Genomic DNA, 19,082 nt, shown 5'->3' with positions numbered 1-19,082 from the left:
AGGATTTTCTTTGTCAAAAAGATATGATTTTGATATGTTTGAAAAGTGAAATACATTTTTTTCTTTAAAAGTCTATATCTGGATGTATAAAAGGCTATGTGAATTTACACGTTACAGGAAATTTAGGTTGACGATTTCTGTGAATAAAAGCAGCAACATTTCGCCAGTGCTGATGCTTATTGAAAACCCTGCAAATGGGTGTTTTCAAGTGCAAATACATAATCCATTAGCCAGTACATGTGATTAGATAATTTACTGAACCTAATTCCTCTTTCTAATTGACTCTCCTAAGGTTTCATTTGCTAACTCTTTTGGATTGAAACAAACATATGGGGTATCAGAAAGAAAAGGTCCCAAGAAAAAAATATATTACAAACTCTGACAATTTGAATTCCTTAGTTTTTAGTGCTTTTTTTTTAATATAAAATAAATAATTGTAGCTTTCAGGGTGGGGCATGGGGCAGATGGGAAATGATCTTCCTTCAGGGTCACTATCTGATAATCAGATCTGATTACAATGTTTCCATTAATTATTCTTATATCCATGACCTTGACAAAGTCTTTAGTTTTGAGTCAGCACAGTTTCATCATATATTTTTGTGTTGAGTATGGCCTTCTAACATCTCACCCTGAAGCCTCGAGTCCTAGAGGCCAAATTTTGACTTCTCGTAGAATGTTGGTTTAGTTGCTACATGAAAAGTCAGGATAAATAACAGTGATCAATCTCATAAAAAATACAAAATTAAGAGTAGGACAAACACAGACCCCTGGACACGACAGAGGTGGAATCAGGTGCCTAGGAGGAGTAGGCATCCCCTGTCAATCAGTCATATCCCTGTGTATGTTTGGTTCAAGTGAGCTAACAACACTTTCCCTAGTATAGCTACTGACCAATAAATGACCTGACTCCAAAAATTCTAGCTAAGTGCAGACAAAATGAATAATGCATATTATGAAAAAAATTTACACTCCGGTCTGCATTATCAGCACAATTGTCTAGATGTTAGCAGCAAACTAACAACTCAACTTTAAGACTTTAGCAATATTCCATTATCACCTGCATACTATGTTTATGTCTCTCAATTGATTCAATACACAATAGCACATATGATTAGTTTTTTAATTTAAGGTCAGTTCTATGGTTGTTTTAACACTCTAATCTATATATACAATCTGTCATTGGGTCAAATGCTGTCTGATGTATTTCATACGCATTTGTTGGGCGGCTAAGCCATTCTTTACATACTAATTTAGACCATGGATTACTCCGTTTACTTCATCAAAAAGCTCAAGGCAGGTGTGACAGGTCAACCTCTGGTGCGTCCAAGTGAGTCTGTTTGCCGTATTCTTAATTTTTTATTCCTTAATGGAATTATGAGATTGAAAACAGTCACTAAAATCTTCTGTTCAAATGAAGTCTCCCATGATGTTTGAAGACTGAATTTCCAGACATAAAGGACTGCTCAGAGATTCGGTGAAGGCATCAGTTCAAATATTTAGCCAAGCCGAATCTCAGCCGAGACTACAGGATTTCCTAAATCATTGATTATATAGCCATCATCGCTAACCATGCTTACTGAGTCCAGGAATATCTATCCTACCTCAAACCCTTGCTTATGAAATGACAATCATTTATTGACCAATCACAGATTTCAATATTCTAATGGCTGCATCCACAGGTAAAACTTGTAGCGTTTGCTTACAAATAATAACAGACAAAAAAAGCTTACAGGTCACTCTTTTTAGAAGCAAGTCTAGTATTATGTATAGCTTTATATCAAACCAAATCTGCCGGAACACTTCTAGTATACCGATCCCCAAAATATGGCGCTAAATAAGTAAAATCGTAAAATTAAGCCCAAAATTGAATTCCTTGTGTTAAATGAAGTTTAAAAAACTTGTTTTCCCCAATGTTACACTTACTAGAACTTGTTTTTAAACACAGTTTTATAAATTCAAAATGAAATTAGAATGCAAAAAGACGTACACTTATGTTCCAAAATCAATAGAATCCGTTGTTTAGGAATATTGTGACGTGTGCGTTATCATATGTAATTCTCCTGAATATTATCGTCAATGATGCTGATGAAAGCAAACTGAATTTCTTCTGGGATTGAGAAAGGATATTGATTCTTCCTATTTTAGGAAAAATATTCTAGTAAGTGTAACATTGGGGAAAAAACTTTTTAAAAATGTTTTAATCAACATTTTAGCCCACGGATACTTCCGGAAGGGGGGCTGCCCCCAACATCCTTGCTTAATTTCTTTAAAATCTATAAAATAGACTCACATGATCACCTTGATCATGTGAGTCTGCCGCCCCCCAAGCCCCCGCTTAATTACGCTCAATTGCCGCTGGGCTTTCTAATCAATTTTATTTCACGAAACATTGGTGAGTTTCACCTCTCAGCTTCCGAGGCGAAAATGCAAATGGCGGTGTGTTTACAGTCCGCTTAGCAACAGCAAGGGGAATAACTGCTCATATACAGTCGTGTGCTATTGGGGACCGGTATACTAGAAACTTCCCAATCTGCCTTAACAACAGAGGCTATGCTTGCAATTTCCGTATCAATGAACTTATTTTGATTGGCTATTGTGTCTATAGGTTTTCCAAATTGGCAATCCTCGGATTATTCTACTACGAGGCACACGATGATATCCGCATTTCCCATCCAAATTACTTATGGGAGTTCCCAGATTGGTTGATATATGAACATAAATATTCATAAAGTCAAGGGCTTTCTTAATCATACAACCACGGCGGCTAAGACGTAGTATGAACGGTGACAATAAGCGAGGTTTGCGTGGTAGCCAACATAACAAAACTACTTTTTTGCATTGTCAAGGGGAAAGGGTGTTCAAACTATCGGTATATAAGTATCAAGTTTTTCCTAATTGTATGTATTCAAAATCATCATGATGTATACCTGGCACCCAACGGAAGTTGGGAAAAGGCCACGTATACGTCTAGATTATTGAAAACAGAGACAATTCTAGTTGTATCCTTTGTAAAAGATGAATGAAAACAAATAATTTTTCATTCATAAAAACATGCCATAATAAATCATTTGACGTAACTTACCGACAATTTTACGTTTTGTATATGAAATGAAGATAAACTTTTGACATCAATTCATTCTGCGTGCTCACGGCTGACCTCGCATCAGCCGATGGTTTAGGTAGCAGGGGACAGTTTCGCACTATAGGCCCGGTCAACTTTTTCCAAAAATGGAATTACCCTGTATTTGAAGTGATATTACATGTGTAAAAATGTATACAATAATTTTAGGATGCATGTCAAATGTAGCTGAGTGCTTAGTAAAAATGTTGATATACAACATGTAGGTGTCACCATGATTCCTAGCATATAGATGGGTGCAAATACGAAACTAAGACACGTGGTCAGTTGCTGAAGAAATTCCGGTGAAAACATGCAGGGTCTAGCAAAAGGTCTGTAGCTGTGAGGGAAGGTGGATGGCCCCATATGAGAGGTAGATTTTTGAGAAGGGCAGATAGGGTTCTTGATTGTGCACAGTGTCTAAATCCCCATGTTTGGTACTGTGATGGTGTGGGGGTGGTGCGGATTAGCCCAAATGAGGGAAAATCAAAGCAAAAAAGGGGAACCTGCTCAGAGCATGTTTTGTGCACCAGCACCAGTATTTATAGATTACATGTAATTTAGGGTCATAATTTATTAACTACACTAATATGAAATACAAGTATTGACATAAAAGGGAAATATGATTTTTCATTAGTCTGTCATAATCTGACTTTGGTGTATACCCCCTATCCACATGTTTCAAAACCAAAGAAACTGTCCCCTGCCACCTTATCGGTGCGTCGGATTTAGACAATTCGAGTGCTTAACGTTTCGCCTTAATTCCCTTTCGTTCCTAGACGATTTGCACTCGTGATGGAATATACATTAAAAAATAAGACTAATCTATGAAAAACTTAAGAGGCTTGGCGTTTCTCGTTTACGTCTCTGGTAAATCATCTCATAATATTTACGCCTCACCTCCAATGTCTTTATGTTTGATACATGTATCTGTACAAATTTATTATGATAGCCATTTCTTCATGAATCAAAAATAATTTAAACCCTTATGCTGGTAGAGAGTAAATGGGGGTTGTACATAGTCAGATAGCTCAATTGGTAGAGCACCTGACTAGAGATTCAGGGGGGGGGGGAGGGGTGTTGCGGTAGATCAGCCCCTTGAACTGACAGGTGAAAATGGCTTAGGGGTGTGGCGGTCAGACGGGTTCGATCACCCGAACCAGTTAGCTCAGCTGATAGAGTAAAGCGCCTGACTAAAGATTCAGGGCCCCGGGTTCGAATATCGGTCTGATTCTTTCACTGACTCTCAACACAGAGGAGCAAAATGCTGTTTTCATTATGGAACACCTTTATATATGGACTTATGTAAAGCCAGGTGTCAGTATAACACATCCAGATGTCAGTATAATACATCCAGATATCAGTATAACACATCCAGGTGTCAGTATAACACATCCAGATGTCAGTATAACACATCCAGATGTCACTATAATACATCCAGGTGTCAGTATAACATATCCAGGTGTCAGTATAACACATCCAGATGTCATTATAACACATCCAGGTGTCAGTATAAGACATCCAGGTGTCAGTATGATACATCCAGATGTCAGTATAACACATCCAGATGTCAGTATAACACATCCAGATGTCAGTATAACACATCCAGATGTCAGTATAACATATCCAGGTGTCAGTATAACACATCCAGATGTCAGTATAACACATCCAGATGTCAGTATAACATATCCAGATGTCAGTATAACACATCCAGATGTCAGTATAACACATCCAGATGTCAGTATAACACATCCAGATGTCACTATAACACATCCAGATGTCAGTATGATACATCCAGGTGTCAGTATAACACATCCAGGTGTCAGTATAACACATCCAGATGTCAGTATGATACATCCAGATGTCAGTATAACACATCCAGGTGTCAGTATAACACATCCAGATGTCAGTATAACACATCCAGATGTCAGTATAACATATCCAGATGTCAGTATAACACATCCAGATGTCAGTATAACACATCCAGATGTCAGTATAACACATCCAGATGTCACTATAACACATCCAGATGTCAGTATGATACATCCAGGTGTCAGTATAACACATCCAGGTGTCAGTATAACACATCCAGATGTCAGTATGATACATCCAGATGTCAGTATAACACATCCAGGTGTCAGTATAACACATCCAGATGTCAGTATAACACATCCAGATGTCAGTATAACACATCCAGATGTCAGTATAACACATCCAGATGTCAGTATAACACATCCAGATGTCAGTATAACACATCCAGGTGTCAGTATAACACATCCAGATGTCAGTATAACACATCCATATGTCAGTATAACACATCCAGATGTCAGTATAACACATCCAGATGTCAGTATAACACATCCAGATGTCAGTATAACACATCCAGGTGTCAGTATAACACATCCAGATGTCAGTATAACACATCCAGGTGTCAGTATAACACATCCAGGTGTCAGTATAACACATCCCAGATGTCAGTATAACACATCCAGATGTCAGTATAACACATCCAGGTGTCAGTATAACACATCCAGATGTCAGTATAACACATCCAGATGTCAGTATGACACATCCAGGTGTCAGTATAACACATCCAGGTGTCAGTATGATACATCCAGATGTCAGTATGATACATCCAGATGTCAGTATAACACATCCAGATGTCAGTATAACACATCCAGATGTCAGTATAACACATCCAGATGTCAGTATAACACATCCAGATGTCAGTATAACACATCCAGATGTCAGTATAATACATCCAGGTGTCAGTATAACATATCCAGGTGTCAGTATAACACATCCAGATGTCAGTATAACATATCCAGGTGTCAGTATAACACATCCAGATGTCAGTATAACACATCCAGGTGTCAGTATAACACATCCAGATGTCAGTATAACACATCCAGGTGTCAGTATAACACATCCAGGTGTCAGTATAACACATCCAGGTGTCAGTATAACATATCCAGATGTCAGTATAACACATCCAGGTGTCAGTATAACACATCCAGATGTCAGTATAACACATCCAGATGTCAGTATAACACATCCAGATGTTAGTATAACACATCCAGGTGTCAGTATAACACATCCAGATGTCAGTATAACACATCCAGGTGTCAGTATAACATATCCAGATGTCAGTATAACACATCCAGATGTCAGTATAACACATCCAGATGTCAGTATAACACATCCAGATGTCAGTATAACACATCCAGATGTCAGTATAACACATCCAGGTGTCAGTATAACACATCCAGATGTCAGTATAACACATCCAGATGTCAGTATAACACATCCAGATGTCAGTATGATACATCCAGGTGTCAGTATAACATATCCAGGTGTCAGTATAACACATCCAGATGTCAGTATAACACATCCAGGTGTCAGTATAACACATCCAGATGTCAGTATAACACATCCAGATGTCAGTATAACACATCCAGATGTCAGTATAACACATCCAGGTGTCAGTATAACACATCCAGATGTCAGTATAACACATCCAGGTGTCAGTATAACACATCCAGGTGTCAGTATAATACATCCAGATGTCACTATAACACATCCAGATGTCAGTACAACACATCCAGATGTCAGTATAACATATCCAGATGTCAGTATAATACATCCAGAGAAGATGTCAGTATAACACACCCAGATGTCGGTATAACATATCCAGAGAATCATTAGTTGCATTTTTCCCTTCCTGTTACTTGGTAAAGGTTCATTATTCTTGATTCAAGTGTCTGTGGTTGCAGTTGTAAACAAAGCGCGTATACATAAAATAAATATGAAGTGACAATAACGAATTGTAACCAATCTCATAATTCCTATAAAGAATACAAAATCAAAAGCAGGCCAAACACGAACCTCTGGACACACCAGGGGTGGGATCAGGCGCCTAGAAGGAGTAAGTATCCGTCATGAGCCGGGAGCCTGGTCCTGATCAGGTAAACGTGGTAATCTGTAGTCAAATTCATTGCGTTGAGTACGATCTAACAATCGGCTTGAAACACATCAGACACAAAGCATTCGACCTAACGACACGTTGTATTTGTAAATTAGATCGTTATAACGACCATGGAATTTGCAAAATTACAAAATGCTGACTTTAAATGAGACTGTTGAAACCCGTGTAATGTACATCAGTTTGTTTGTTAGCAGTCTGTCTCTATTTAAAAACTGGTTATACGCAGAACATGCTCTTGTGCATCGAATCAGTTGAGAGACATAGGCCTAAACACCACATGCAGAACGCTACACAAATATGGGACGCTGACCATAGTGAGACTGAAATCATCCCGTTTGTCATATCAAGTTTGAGTTATGAGTTTGCTGTTAACATTTGTGTTCAATAAAATTAATACCCAAGTATAAAGCAGATCCAAAACTCTGTGGTGTCTTTTATTTCAAGTTCACTGGGACGTATCGAATCGACGCCGGTATAGAATACGAGATCAGCCGTGGGTATCCGACGATGGTGTAAATAAAAATGAGTATTACAGCGAATTACAAAAGACCGGCTGAGTTTTCAATTGCCTGCTGGATTGATCAATAGACTTTACAATTTGGTCAGCAAAGTATCACATTTCATTTGGTCTGAATTTAGGTCACAAAGTTACTCACTTTTTTTCTCAGTGTGAGTGACAAATGAAGTGGTTTAACACTCCAGTTTTACTGATTATTTTAGGAAAAGAATTTCATTTCTTTATTTGTTTCTTCAGAAATTTCTTTTCCATTTCTAAAATATCTCCCCATCTGTTTTTTTCCCCCCATGGTTCTAAGCTGAATAGGTGTTGTGAAATTCCTAAAGAAATACACTGCGAGGTAGATGTACACTTAGCAACCCTGAAAACTCTAAATAGAATAACTAAACAACAGAAGACTGAACCTGAATGGTTTAGCTAGAATAACAAGAATTCTATTGGTCAGAAACAGTAACAATAGAAGAGTATTCTTGAAGTTTTCTTTGTGTGATATGTAATGGTTATCTTCTAGCATCCGAGTAATATTCACATTATCAAATAGATGGGCGGTCTTCTGTCGTTGGACAGAGAGGCGCTTGCCACCTGATCTCCGGCTAGGATCTATATGAAATACCAGATTGCATGAATCTTAAATATTGCTTCATGTTGTTTTATTATTTTAATGTTGATGTATATGTTTTATATTCGGTAAAAAGCTCTATAGAGCTTATGTTATTTGTGTTTTATACATGCCGAATTGAAATAAAGTTTTCTTATTTTATATCTTATCTTATACAGTAAACTTAGGAAGAACTATGAATTACGATAATATTATGAACTATTTGAAATTTCCAACTGTGAAAGTAACTAGTACGCATGTATGAAAGCATATTAGGGCCGCAGCAGTATATTATTTTTATTGTTATAACAAATTAATAATTAATGTATTTGTGAATGTAAGAATAAGGAACGATAACTCTGGGTAGCGATTGCGTTCACTTGCCAACTATTCGTTGTACGACTTGATAAAGATTAAACTACTACCCGCCGCCATATTTTATTTCAATTGACGAACTGAAGATCAGAAGAAGTGTCTGGTGCTTTGTTACAGATTTAAGACATTTCCATCACATCGTGATTACATAGGTCACTTAAAAGTATGTAAATAATAGGAAACCACTAATGTGCATCTAACAGTTAAACACAACTATGTTTGTTGAACATGTGCGACAGTGCTAAACAATTCAGTAATCAATGAAGTGTAAATTCTATTTGTTATGCTTCGCATTCCTCAGGTGAACCCCTGAATATATTCATATTAATTAAAAAAGTAATAAGATAATTATTCATAATCAATGAAGTGTCCGACAACCACCAGGTCCTGTACAATCTCTATAATTAGCTGCAATAATTTAATTACAATGTAGCCTAATCTCGGTTGAGATTCTTTGGACTGAGGCCTTCACCGAATCTCGGAGCAGTCCTTCATAATTCATGTCTGGAAAATTTACTTTTAGCTTTAGTTGGTTCTAGCAATTAATGCTACCAATTTAATTTAGAAGAAAAGGGGAAAAACCTGTATTTTATACAGGGGCTTGTCTTCCAGTGTTGACTTGTAGCATAGAAAAACGGGATATATTTTCCACATTGGGGGGAAGAGCGCCCCAGCATATAATTCCCCCCTATGTACAAAGTCATTATAGAGTTTCCCCCTGGGCGGAAAGACCGCTCTGGTATAGAATTTTCCCCCTCCTGTTTCCGGATTTCATCGACTGGAATCTTTTGTCGAATAGACATGAATTAAAATGATCATTGTAGACAGATAAAACATCGTCGATATATCTAAATATCGAGTTGAAGGCCACAGCAAGAGATTTTTTCTTCTCATGTAGAAGCTTTTGAATAAATATAGAATGAAGCAAACCTATGCAATTGTAGATAATAATCAATGGAATTTGTTATTATTGCTATAAAGAGGTTCATGTTATTAAAAAAAGTTACAAAAAAGAAGCAAATATGTGCTGTTAAATGTTTAATGAAATAAATATGCGCTCATTAATATTACGATATTTAAAAAATAAACAATTTTTTTTTGGAGATGTTGAAATTGGATTTACCGTATATATTTGCCTATAGGTCGGTTCGCCTATAAGTCGGTTGTATATTTTGTAGGCTGTTTTGGAGGGATTTGCCATTGACCCGCTTATAAGTCAGTATAAATTTTTTCAAGAATCGGTTGGCAATTTCAAACCAATGCTCTAACATTTTCACCTCTGTTTGAAATAATATTTTATGAAATGCGCTGATATTTATTCATTTTATGAACAAATCAATTTCAATAATATACACTTAAGATGAATAAAATCATGAAAATATGTAAATACTTGTACTTTATGCATATAATCCTAGAATACATGAATAATATAATATGTCCAGTCAACGTTAATCATGATAATCGTTGGAGTACAAAGTTGTTCAAAAATACTATACATTACGCTGTCCAGAAAAATGCTAATCATCTTAGGACTCGCCTTTAAGTCGGATATATAGTTTTGGACCAATTTTTAGCTCCCTAAAATCCGACTTATAGGCAAGTATATACAGTACACACTGAAAACTTTGAATTGCATATATAGTAAATACAATATTCTTCCCATAAGATTTTTAATGATGGTCAATATCATTAGGATTTTTTGTAAAAAGTCGACTAAAAGATATACAATACAAGGCTCGAAATATGCGAGTACATTTGAAAAATAGCGAGTACAAATAATGGACACTCGAAAATCTTAGCGAGTGGTGATTTACAAACTATGATCGTATCGTATCCATTTTATATGGTGATGCGCTATTCGCTTTTCTTAAACTTGCACTCTGAATCATACAAACCCTTACATGAAAGACCGATTTCAACAACGGTTTCTATCCGGATTTTTCTTTTACGATTTTTTAAGAAACTCGGAGTCAAACAGATATGCTTTAGAGGTCGGACATCGCATTATGGTGAAAAATATAGACATGTTCACCTATAGGGGTGATTAAATTGAATTGAAAGTATAAGGTTTTTGTTTATTTATCTAAAAAAAAAAAATCGGAGTCTATATTTTACCAAGTCTTCTGGTAGTTATTTTTATCAGAATCATGAAAATGTCCTATCTAAATTAATTTATTGTCAATGAGGTCGGGTTGTAGTGATGACACGAGTGCACTGCTCACCGCATAAACAATTATTTAAAAAGTTCATGGGGCTCGTGATCTTGCTGCTTATAAAACCATAAGTCCCGGATTCGCTTTGAAAAATAACTAATGACAACCCTGATGTGACATGAAATTGGAAGACAGGATCTAGACCTGTGGTAAACAGGTTGTGGATTAGAGGTGCGATAATCAAGAGACCTAAACATTGCACCATATGACTTACGTAACTTAGTGTCTTGTCCAAATGATGTCTGTTGACCCACTAGGCTCAGTAATGAATAACGATGGGAAAAATCATTGATTTAAAAAAAAAAACATAAAAAAGAGCATTGCTTCATTATTTTTATTTTAGCTTGTAGGTTTTCATTTTAGCCTGTGGATTTTTTACCCACAGGCTAAAATTAGCCTGTGGTAAAAGAAGTTAATTTCGACCCCTGGTTCTACTCCCCCTTCCTCGAGTCCTGTTTCACTATCCGCAATGATAAGCTGTGGATTTGAATTGAAATATCCTAGCAAGAGCCCAAGAGCTTCAGCGATAACTGAACAAATAGCCTAAAAATCAACTAACTTTAACCATTTCTTAATTCAGTTATTCTTTTGTCAATGTTTAATATGTTTTACGGTGTGACCGTGTTTGAGGGTGAAGCAAAAAAGTTTTGGCATTAGTACCTACAGTGTATATCCAAAACAGGACAAAAATAACCCGAAGTTAGCACGAGGACAGCTGTATCAAAGCATCCTGATTTTGGACATTTGATCCGCCTATATATTGAACGCAGGAAATATAACGCAATCGATGTAAACAGTACATTGTGACGTCATATTCAGCGTCGTTATTTAGCAAATTTACAAACATAGCGTTTGAACCACAAAAAACATGGCGTTAATCATGGAGTGATTATATTGTGATTAAGAAAATAAGATTTACATGCTTTTACGGATTTTATGTAACATCTCAGAACGACGTGAACTAGGGTAAACGAGATTCAAAATGGAGGAATACATGTCCACGCGCTAATATTCGAATTGACGCCATTGGTACCAAACTTTTCAAGTTCCATAGGTATGGTTTAATTTTTCATTATTTTCCTATATTTTCGTTTTAAACATGTATATATACGTGTTAGCTATAGAGAGAGCTCCGCTCTCACAGCCTTTCGGACCGTGAGAGGGCTTCGCCCTCAATTAATAGTGTTTCAAGTAGAATTAAAGAAATATCGGAAGATAACTGTTTTTATTTTATTTCATAAAGATTGTTATAATATTGTGATATATTGCAAAGCAAAATTTTATATTGCAATAAATCGCAATACGATTTTTGGGTCGCAATACCCAGCACTACTAATTTGTAAGAAGGGGGGGGGGGGGGGGAGCATACTGTCATTTAGGGGAAAATTCTATACTGGAACAGTTTTTTCTAGGGGGGGAAATTGGGCCTTGGTTAATTCTTTCTAGGGGAAAATTCTGTGCCAGGCCCATCTTTCTGAGGGGAATGTCTATCCTGGGCCCGTTTATGCGGGGGGAAATTTGATGCTACAACACCGGATTGTGAAAAATATAATTAAAAATATGAATCCTCTTGAAAACCCCTTTGAAATTGTTTTGATAAAGATGCTGACATGTTTCGGCAATTTATACATCATTTGAATTACACCCCTGCAGGTAGTACCATATCAATACAAGGGACGAAAGTCACCATCTTGGAAAAAAATATCCCCACTCAGTTCAACACCTGTTTCTGTACTCCAAATTAACAATTTATTGGATTATCATGGCAAAATTCGTTGCAGTGATGATTTTCCTAAATGATGATGTACCTGTCGCCGATTGACACATGTTCCATCAAAGGAAATCGCACACTATTTCAATTATTTTGAGAGCCATCTCATCAAATCAGTCTGAAAAGCAGGGTTGTCACTAGAAATTATTGAAGACGAGTCCTAGACTCGTGGTTTATAAGCAGCTTGAGTCCCAAGAAAATTTGATGAGTCCCATGAATATTTAATGAGTCTTTCTATATAAGACAATTAAATTGGAAGCAGTACAAAACATATAAATTTTGAGATTTGTTTTTAATCATTGGCGACTTGGCCTCAGACGACTAATTGTCCATGCCAACAGAATTACTTCGCTGAATCTCCTATCATCACAACAACCCTATTCAATATTAAACAGCATTTTAAACAAATTATCATTGTGATAAAATAGATGCGTAGTAGTTTTGTTCGCCAACGATCTGTAAAACCTACCAAAGTTTACAAACTACGCTACTTTCGATTCCAATAAAAATGGCTTCCGGAAGACAAACATTTATATTTGAATATAGATTCCGATTTGTAAAATAAATAAATAACAAAATGAGAATAAATGACTGCCAGTGGCAAAATGTTCTTCATTTTGCATCTTATCTAATTATCTTTTGAATATTATATTCTAATTCGCACCTTATTGACTGACGCTAAACAAGCAAGTCGGATTGGGACACTGTGAACGATGGTATTATTTCAGATCACTAGAGCGTATGTTTTACCTAGAGTTTTTATGCCCCCGAGATCGAAGATCGGGGGGCATATTGTTTTTGTCCTTTCTGTCATTCTGTCTGAAACTTTAACCTTGCTAATAACTTTTGAACAGTAAGTGATAGAGCTTTGATATTTCACATGAGTATTCCTTGTGACAAGACCTTTCCGTTGGTATTAAACCTTTTGACCTACTTTAAATTTTTTTTTTTACATTGGTCATAACTTCTAAATGGTAAATATTAGAGCTTTCATATTGTACATGAGCATTTCTTTTGACAAGATCTTTCTACTGGTACCAAGATATTTGCCCTTGGCCATCTTCGTAATTGGCCATTATCGGGGGCATTTGTGTTTCACAAACACATCTTGTTTTTTTTCCCTACTACAAGTTTTTATTGATGCACAATATCAGGACTTCTAAGTAAATTTATGATTTTATTCAAGAGTCCATGATGTGTCCGCGGGACTCGCCATATCAGACAAACCTGCGTCCCAAATGAATTAGCTGCATCTTGGATGCAGATTTTTGCATTAGTGACAACCCTGGAAAAGAACGGAAGTTAATATACATGTATCACCACGGTTGGCTAAAGGGAAAGTGCCAAAATTTCAAATATTGAAATCAGCATAAATGTTCAAAATGTCCTCTTTTTTAAAGAGATGCATGACCAGTTAAAATCGTAGTAAAGTCAAATGTATAGATAGAAATATGTTGTAATTTTCATGTAATCTATATGGTAATGCCATAAAATGTAGTTTCAAATTTTGGCACTTTCCCTTTAGCCAGGCGTCATATTTGAAAACTTTCGTTCTTTTCAGACCGATTTGACGGGATGGGAACCGAACCCACACTCCAACATGGTGTCAATAGACAGAGATGACCCTAGAAATAAAATATTAAGTACACATAAACAATTCTTAAAGGCTAGATATCATTTCCATAAATTGCAGAACCTGCCAAATCATTAATAGCGAAAGCAACATGATTTTTAAATACAAGGAATGTAAGATTAGCAGGGATAGCATCATAACTGTCCTTGAAAGATCTCCCATTCCACGGGTTATTCTATTCACTAGTAGAATCAATAGAAAGACTACTCCACCCGACAACCTGTGCACACAATGTGTTAAATTTGGTCAAAATATATTGATCTTGAGGTCAAGGGTCAATACACTCTGGACCTAGGAAAATACTATGCTCAATATCTTGAGAACTTTCCTTAACATACATCAAACTTAGTACCCTGGTACATCCTAAGTAGTAGATGACCCTATTGATTTTGAGGTCTCATGTTTAAGGGTCAAACTGGACATGGGAAGATACTGTCTGTTCAATATCTTGAGAACCCTTTGCTTGACAGACATCAAACTTGGTTCACCGGTACATCGTAAGGAGTAGATGACCCGTTTTTATTTTGGGTTTATATGGTCAAGGATCAAACTGGACATAGGAATATATTGTTTCCTATATTTTAAGAATCATTTGCTAGATTGACATCAAACTTGTTACACTGGTACATCCCAAGGAGTATATTCTTGTGGGGATCTGAGTTAGAATAGGTCTTCAGTACCCTTGCTTGTTGTAAGAGGTGACTAAATGGGGACAGTCCTTCAGGTGAGACCAAGGCCCCATGTCAGAGCAGATGTGGCACGATAAAGATCCACCCTGCTCAAAGGCTGTAAGCACTGAGCATAGGCCTAAATTTTGCAGCCCTTCACTGGCACTGGTGATGTCGCCATATGAGTAAAAAATTCAAGGGTCAATCCACTCTGGACATAGAAAGTTATTGTCTGCTCAATATTTTGAATTGTTTTGGCACTACTATCAATTATATGATAGATGAGCATATAACCCTTTTCAATTTTGCACCTCTGGGGTCATGCATGTTTCTGAAATATTTCTTGTTTGTATTTAGATTCCTATATGGCAAGACCTTGCCAAAATATGGGGCAAGAATTTTCCATAGGAATAAAGATTTCAAAGAAAGTTTTTAAAAATCGAAACAGATTAAAAACAGTAGGGTCAAGGTCACTCAAGTGAGCAATGTAGCCCATGGGTTTCTTGTTATCCTTAGAAATGCATTCGTGTCAGTAGTGATATTCTTCAATAGAAGTGTAAATTTTTATAAATTATAACTCACCATACCACATTTTAGATTTTAAGTTTAAGTTATGGTGAAAACCATACTTGATATGAAAAAAATCCATATACATGTACAGTTAGCTTATTTTCACCATTGTATAACATTTGCTGAATAAAAGTAAGCAACCCATAGAAACAGACCAGCTTTCATATGTGACAGTTTTTCTTTCCATTGAAATGTCTCTTAATACAGGTTTCACTGTATTTGCATTTAGAATGCCACCTAGAGGAAAACAAGTAGCTAGAAGAGGGAGAGGTTCAAGGTAAGTTCATGGCATATTTAGCTATAGAGCATAGTCAGCTATAGAACCATAGTCAGCTATAGAACCATAGCCAGCTATAAAACATAGTCAGCTATAGAACATAGCTATAGAGCATAGTCAGCTATAGAACCATAGCCAGCTATAAAACATAGTCAGCTATAGATCATAGCTATAGAGCATAGTCAGCTATAGAACCATAGCCAGCTATAGAACCATAGTCAGCTATAGAGCATAGTCAGCTATAGAACCATAGTCAGCTATAGAGCATAGCTATAGAACTATAGTCAGCTATAGAACCATAGCCAGCTATAGAACCATAGTCAGCTATAGAGCATAGTCAGCTATAGAACCATAGTCAGCTATAGAGCATAGTCAGCTATAGAACCATAGCCAGCTATAGAACCATAGTCAGCTATAGAGCATAGTCAGCTATAGAACATAGCTATAGAGCATAGTCAGCTATAGAGCATAGTCAGCTATAGAGCATAGTCAGCTATAGAGCATAGTCAGCTATAGAACCATAGTCAGCTATAGAACCATAGCCAGCTATAGAACATAGCTATAGAGCATAGTCAGCTATAGATCATAGTCAGCTATAGATCATAGCTATAGAGCATAGTCAGCTATAGAGCATAGTCAGCTATAGAGCATAGTCAGTTATAGATCATAGTCAGCTATAGAGCATAGTTAGCTATAGAGCATAGTCAGCTATAGAACCATAGTCAGCTATAAAACATAGCCAGCTATAGAGCATAGTCAGCTATAAAACATAGTCAGCTATAAAACATAGTCAGCTATAGAACATAGTCAGCTATAGAACATAGCTATAGAGCATAGTCAGCTATAGAACCATAGTCAGCTATAGAACATAGTCAGCTATAGAACCATAGCTATAGAGCATAGTCAGCTATAGAACCATAGTCAGCTATAGAACCATAGTCAGCTATAGAACTATAGTTAGCTATAGAACCATAGTCAGCTATAGAGCATAGTCAGCTATAGAACATAGCTATAGAGCATAGTCAGCTATAGAACCATAGTCAGCTATAGAACATAGTCAGCTATAGAACATAGTCAGCTATAGAACCATAGCTATAGAGCATAGTCAGCTATAGAACCATAGTCAGCTATAGAACCATAGTCAGCTATAGAACTATAGTTAGCTATAGAACCATAGTCAGCTATAGAGCATAGTCAGCTATAGAACATAGCTATAGAGCATAGTCAGCTATAGAATCATAGTCAGCTATAGAACCATAGTCAGCTATAGAACTATAGTCAGCTATAGAACATAGCTATAGAGCATAGTCAGCTATAGAATCATAGTCAGCTATAGAGCATAGTCAACTATAGAACTATAGTCAGCTATAAAACCATAGTCAGCTATAAAACATATCCAGCTATAGAGCATAGTCAGCTATAGAGCATAGTCGGCTATAGAACCATAGTCGGCTATAGAACTATAGTCAGCTATAGAACCATAGTCAGCTATAGAACATAGTCAGCTATATTTACAGTTCTACCTTTTGAAGTGAATTCTGATATGTTTTAGTAAGACTGACAATTAGATTTTGCCAGATTTTCCTTTGGAATATTAAGTCCCTTGCTTTATAAATATAGTTGAATATCATGATAGAATGCAAAACAATAGCTTCAGATTCTGGATTCTGGCAATATAGGGTTATATTAAGGTAGCTCACTACACTAAAGCTTGTACTCTGTATGACACCATGTCACAAGATGGCGATTTAAATGTTTTGTGAAATTGTTTGTATTGATCGATTTGTTTGTCTATCATTGTAGCTCAGTGGTTAAAGCATTGGGCTGGTGAACCGCAGATCTCGGGTTCAAATTCCCCAGTCTTTTATTCATATGTGTTGAAATAATTTTTTTGAAAATCTTGTTGTTATCCAAATTTGTATATTTTTTGCCTTTTTGGCATATATACTTATTGTATATCATCATATCTTTTATAATTAAATCAATTCGTACTAATTTGAGAAACTATTTCTGGGTGTAGTGAGCCACCTTAAATTACCAGTGCTTGAAATGCAATGCATCAGTCAGTATTCCAATGCATGCACTGTTGTGGAGATTAATTTCATTTGAGAAATAAATTTCATTTTTGAAAATGCATTGCAATGCTTCATCCCAGCATACTTCATGAAGCGAGTTGGCTCTTCATGATGAGTGTGTATGTATTTACATTCGGCTTTCATTTCTGTCAGAATTCCAAGGTGTTTAAATAGACATACTATATTTATCAAGATTCATTTGCACATTGTTTACAACTGGAACACATGAGGAAATGGCTATCATTACAATCTACAGACATCAAACATTAGAAATGTAAATATTATGTAGTGTGTTCAAATTTTATGTCAGTTCACGTGCAGTAGCTGTAAAAAAGGAATCTGTAAAACCCATCGACGAAGAGGGCGAAAAGAAAATGGAAAGAGGAAGTGAAGAAAATTTGGTGGATGTTGATTTGACAGCTTCTGACCAGGAGGAGGAGGAGGAAGAGGAAGAGACCAGTAAGGTGGAAGCTGTGAGTGTGAAGGAGGAAGAGACAACAGAGGCTATAAAAAATGAAGAGAAAGGTAAAACTGTATATTACTTTACAGCTATTCATGTGAAGGAAGATGTATGTATATTAGAACTATTATACATACATGTATCGTGTATGTAACTTCCCAGCACTGGTAGGTGTGTTAAATGAGAGCATATAGGAAAAGTGTGTTGCACACCATTTCTTGAAAGCATGCTTTAGCAGAATCACAGTACTTGAAAGTGTGATTTTTATGCCCCTGTTATTTGAGATTCAAGACATACATATATAGTTTTTGGTCTATCTACATGTAGCTGTCTGTCTGCAAAAACTTGAACCTTGGCCATAACTTTTGAATGGTTAGTGATAGGGTTTTCATATTTCACATGTGTATTTCGTATGATGAGATTTTTATTTTGGTACCATAATTCACTTTGTGACCTTCACCTTGGAGTTTGACCTACTTTTTAAAAACTTTAACCAAGGCCATATTTCTCATATATGTATTCTATTTGACAAGACCTTTCTTTTTGTACCAAAGTTTTAGACCTCATATCTTTAAAAGCTTGACCTACTTTTGTAAAATTTTAACCTTGGCCATAAACTTTGAATTCTTTATAGTGATATGTAGTGATGAAACGACTGTCGCTGATGATCGATTGTCGGTCGTTCAGAGACCTACGATGCTACTAATCGATTACAAAATAAAAGTCGCCGACATCGTTGACCAAACAAAATCCGGAAATCACTTCAACTTTGTTCAAATTTTATTTTCTGTATGTCAAACCCGATCAAAAATAAGCAAACAA

General features: G+C 36.3%; 1 protein-coding gene across 7 annotated transcripts in view; it reads left to right on the top strand.

Annotated features, from left to right (window-relative positions):
• LOC125668547 (uncharacterized) overlaps positions 1-19,082 on the top strand; it is a 62,680-nt gene that overhangs the window by 12,456 nt on the left and 31,142 nt on the right. Inside the window, exons 1-5 of one of the 7 annotated variants that reach the window (XM_056162833.1) lie at positions 8,622-8,756; positions 9,772-9,808; positions 14,139-14,220; positions 15,678-15,725; positions 18,111-18,325. In XM_056162833.1, coding sequence (XP_056018808.1) covers positions 15,679-15,725; positions 18,111-18,325 — 262 coding nt within the window. In that variant the 5' untranslated portion in view covers positions 8,622-8,756; positions 9,772-9,808; positions 14,139-14,220; position 15,678. Of the gene's footprint in view, positions 1-8,579; positions 8,757-9,771; positions 9,809-11,493; positions 11,861-13,763; positions 14,221-15,677; positions 15,726-18,110; positions 18,326-19,082 lie in introns of those variants that run through there. The other 6 variants (XM_056162832.1, XM_056162831.1, XM_048902795.2 and 3 more) reach the window with 6 other exon arrangements.

This window comes from Ostrea edulis, chromosome 4 (genome assembly GCF_947568905.1).
Source record: "Ostrea edulis chromosome 4, xbOstEdul1.1, whole genome shotgun sequence".
Taxonomy (NCBI): domain Eukaryota; kingdom Metazoa; phylum Mollusca; class Bivalvia; order Ostreida; family Ostreidae; genus Ostrea; species Ostrea edulis.
Note: the sequence above shows the minus strand (reverse complement) of the source record. Positions and strands in the feature narration are given on the sequence as shown.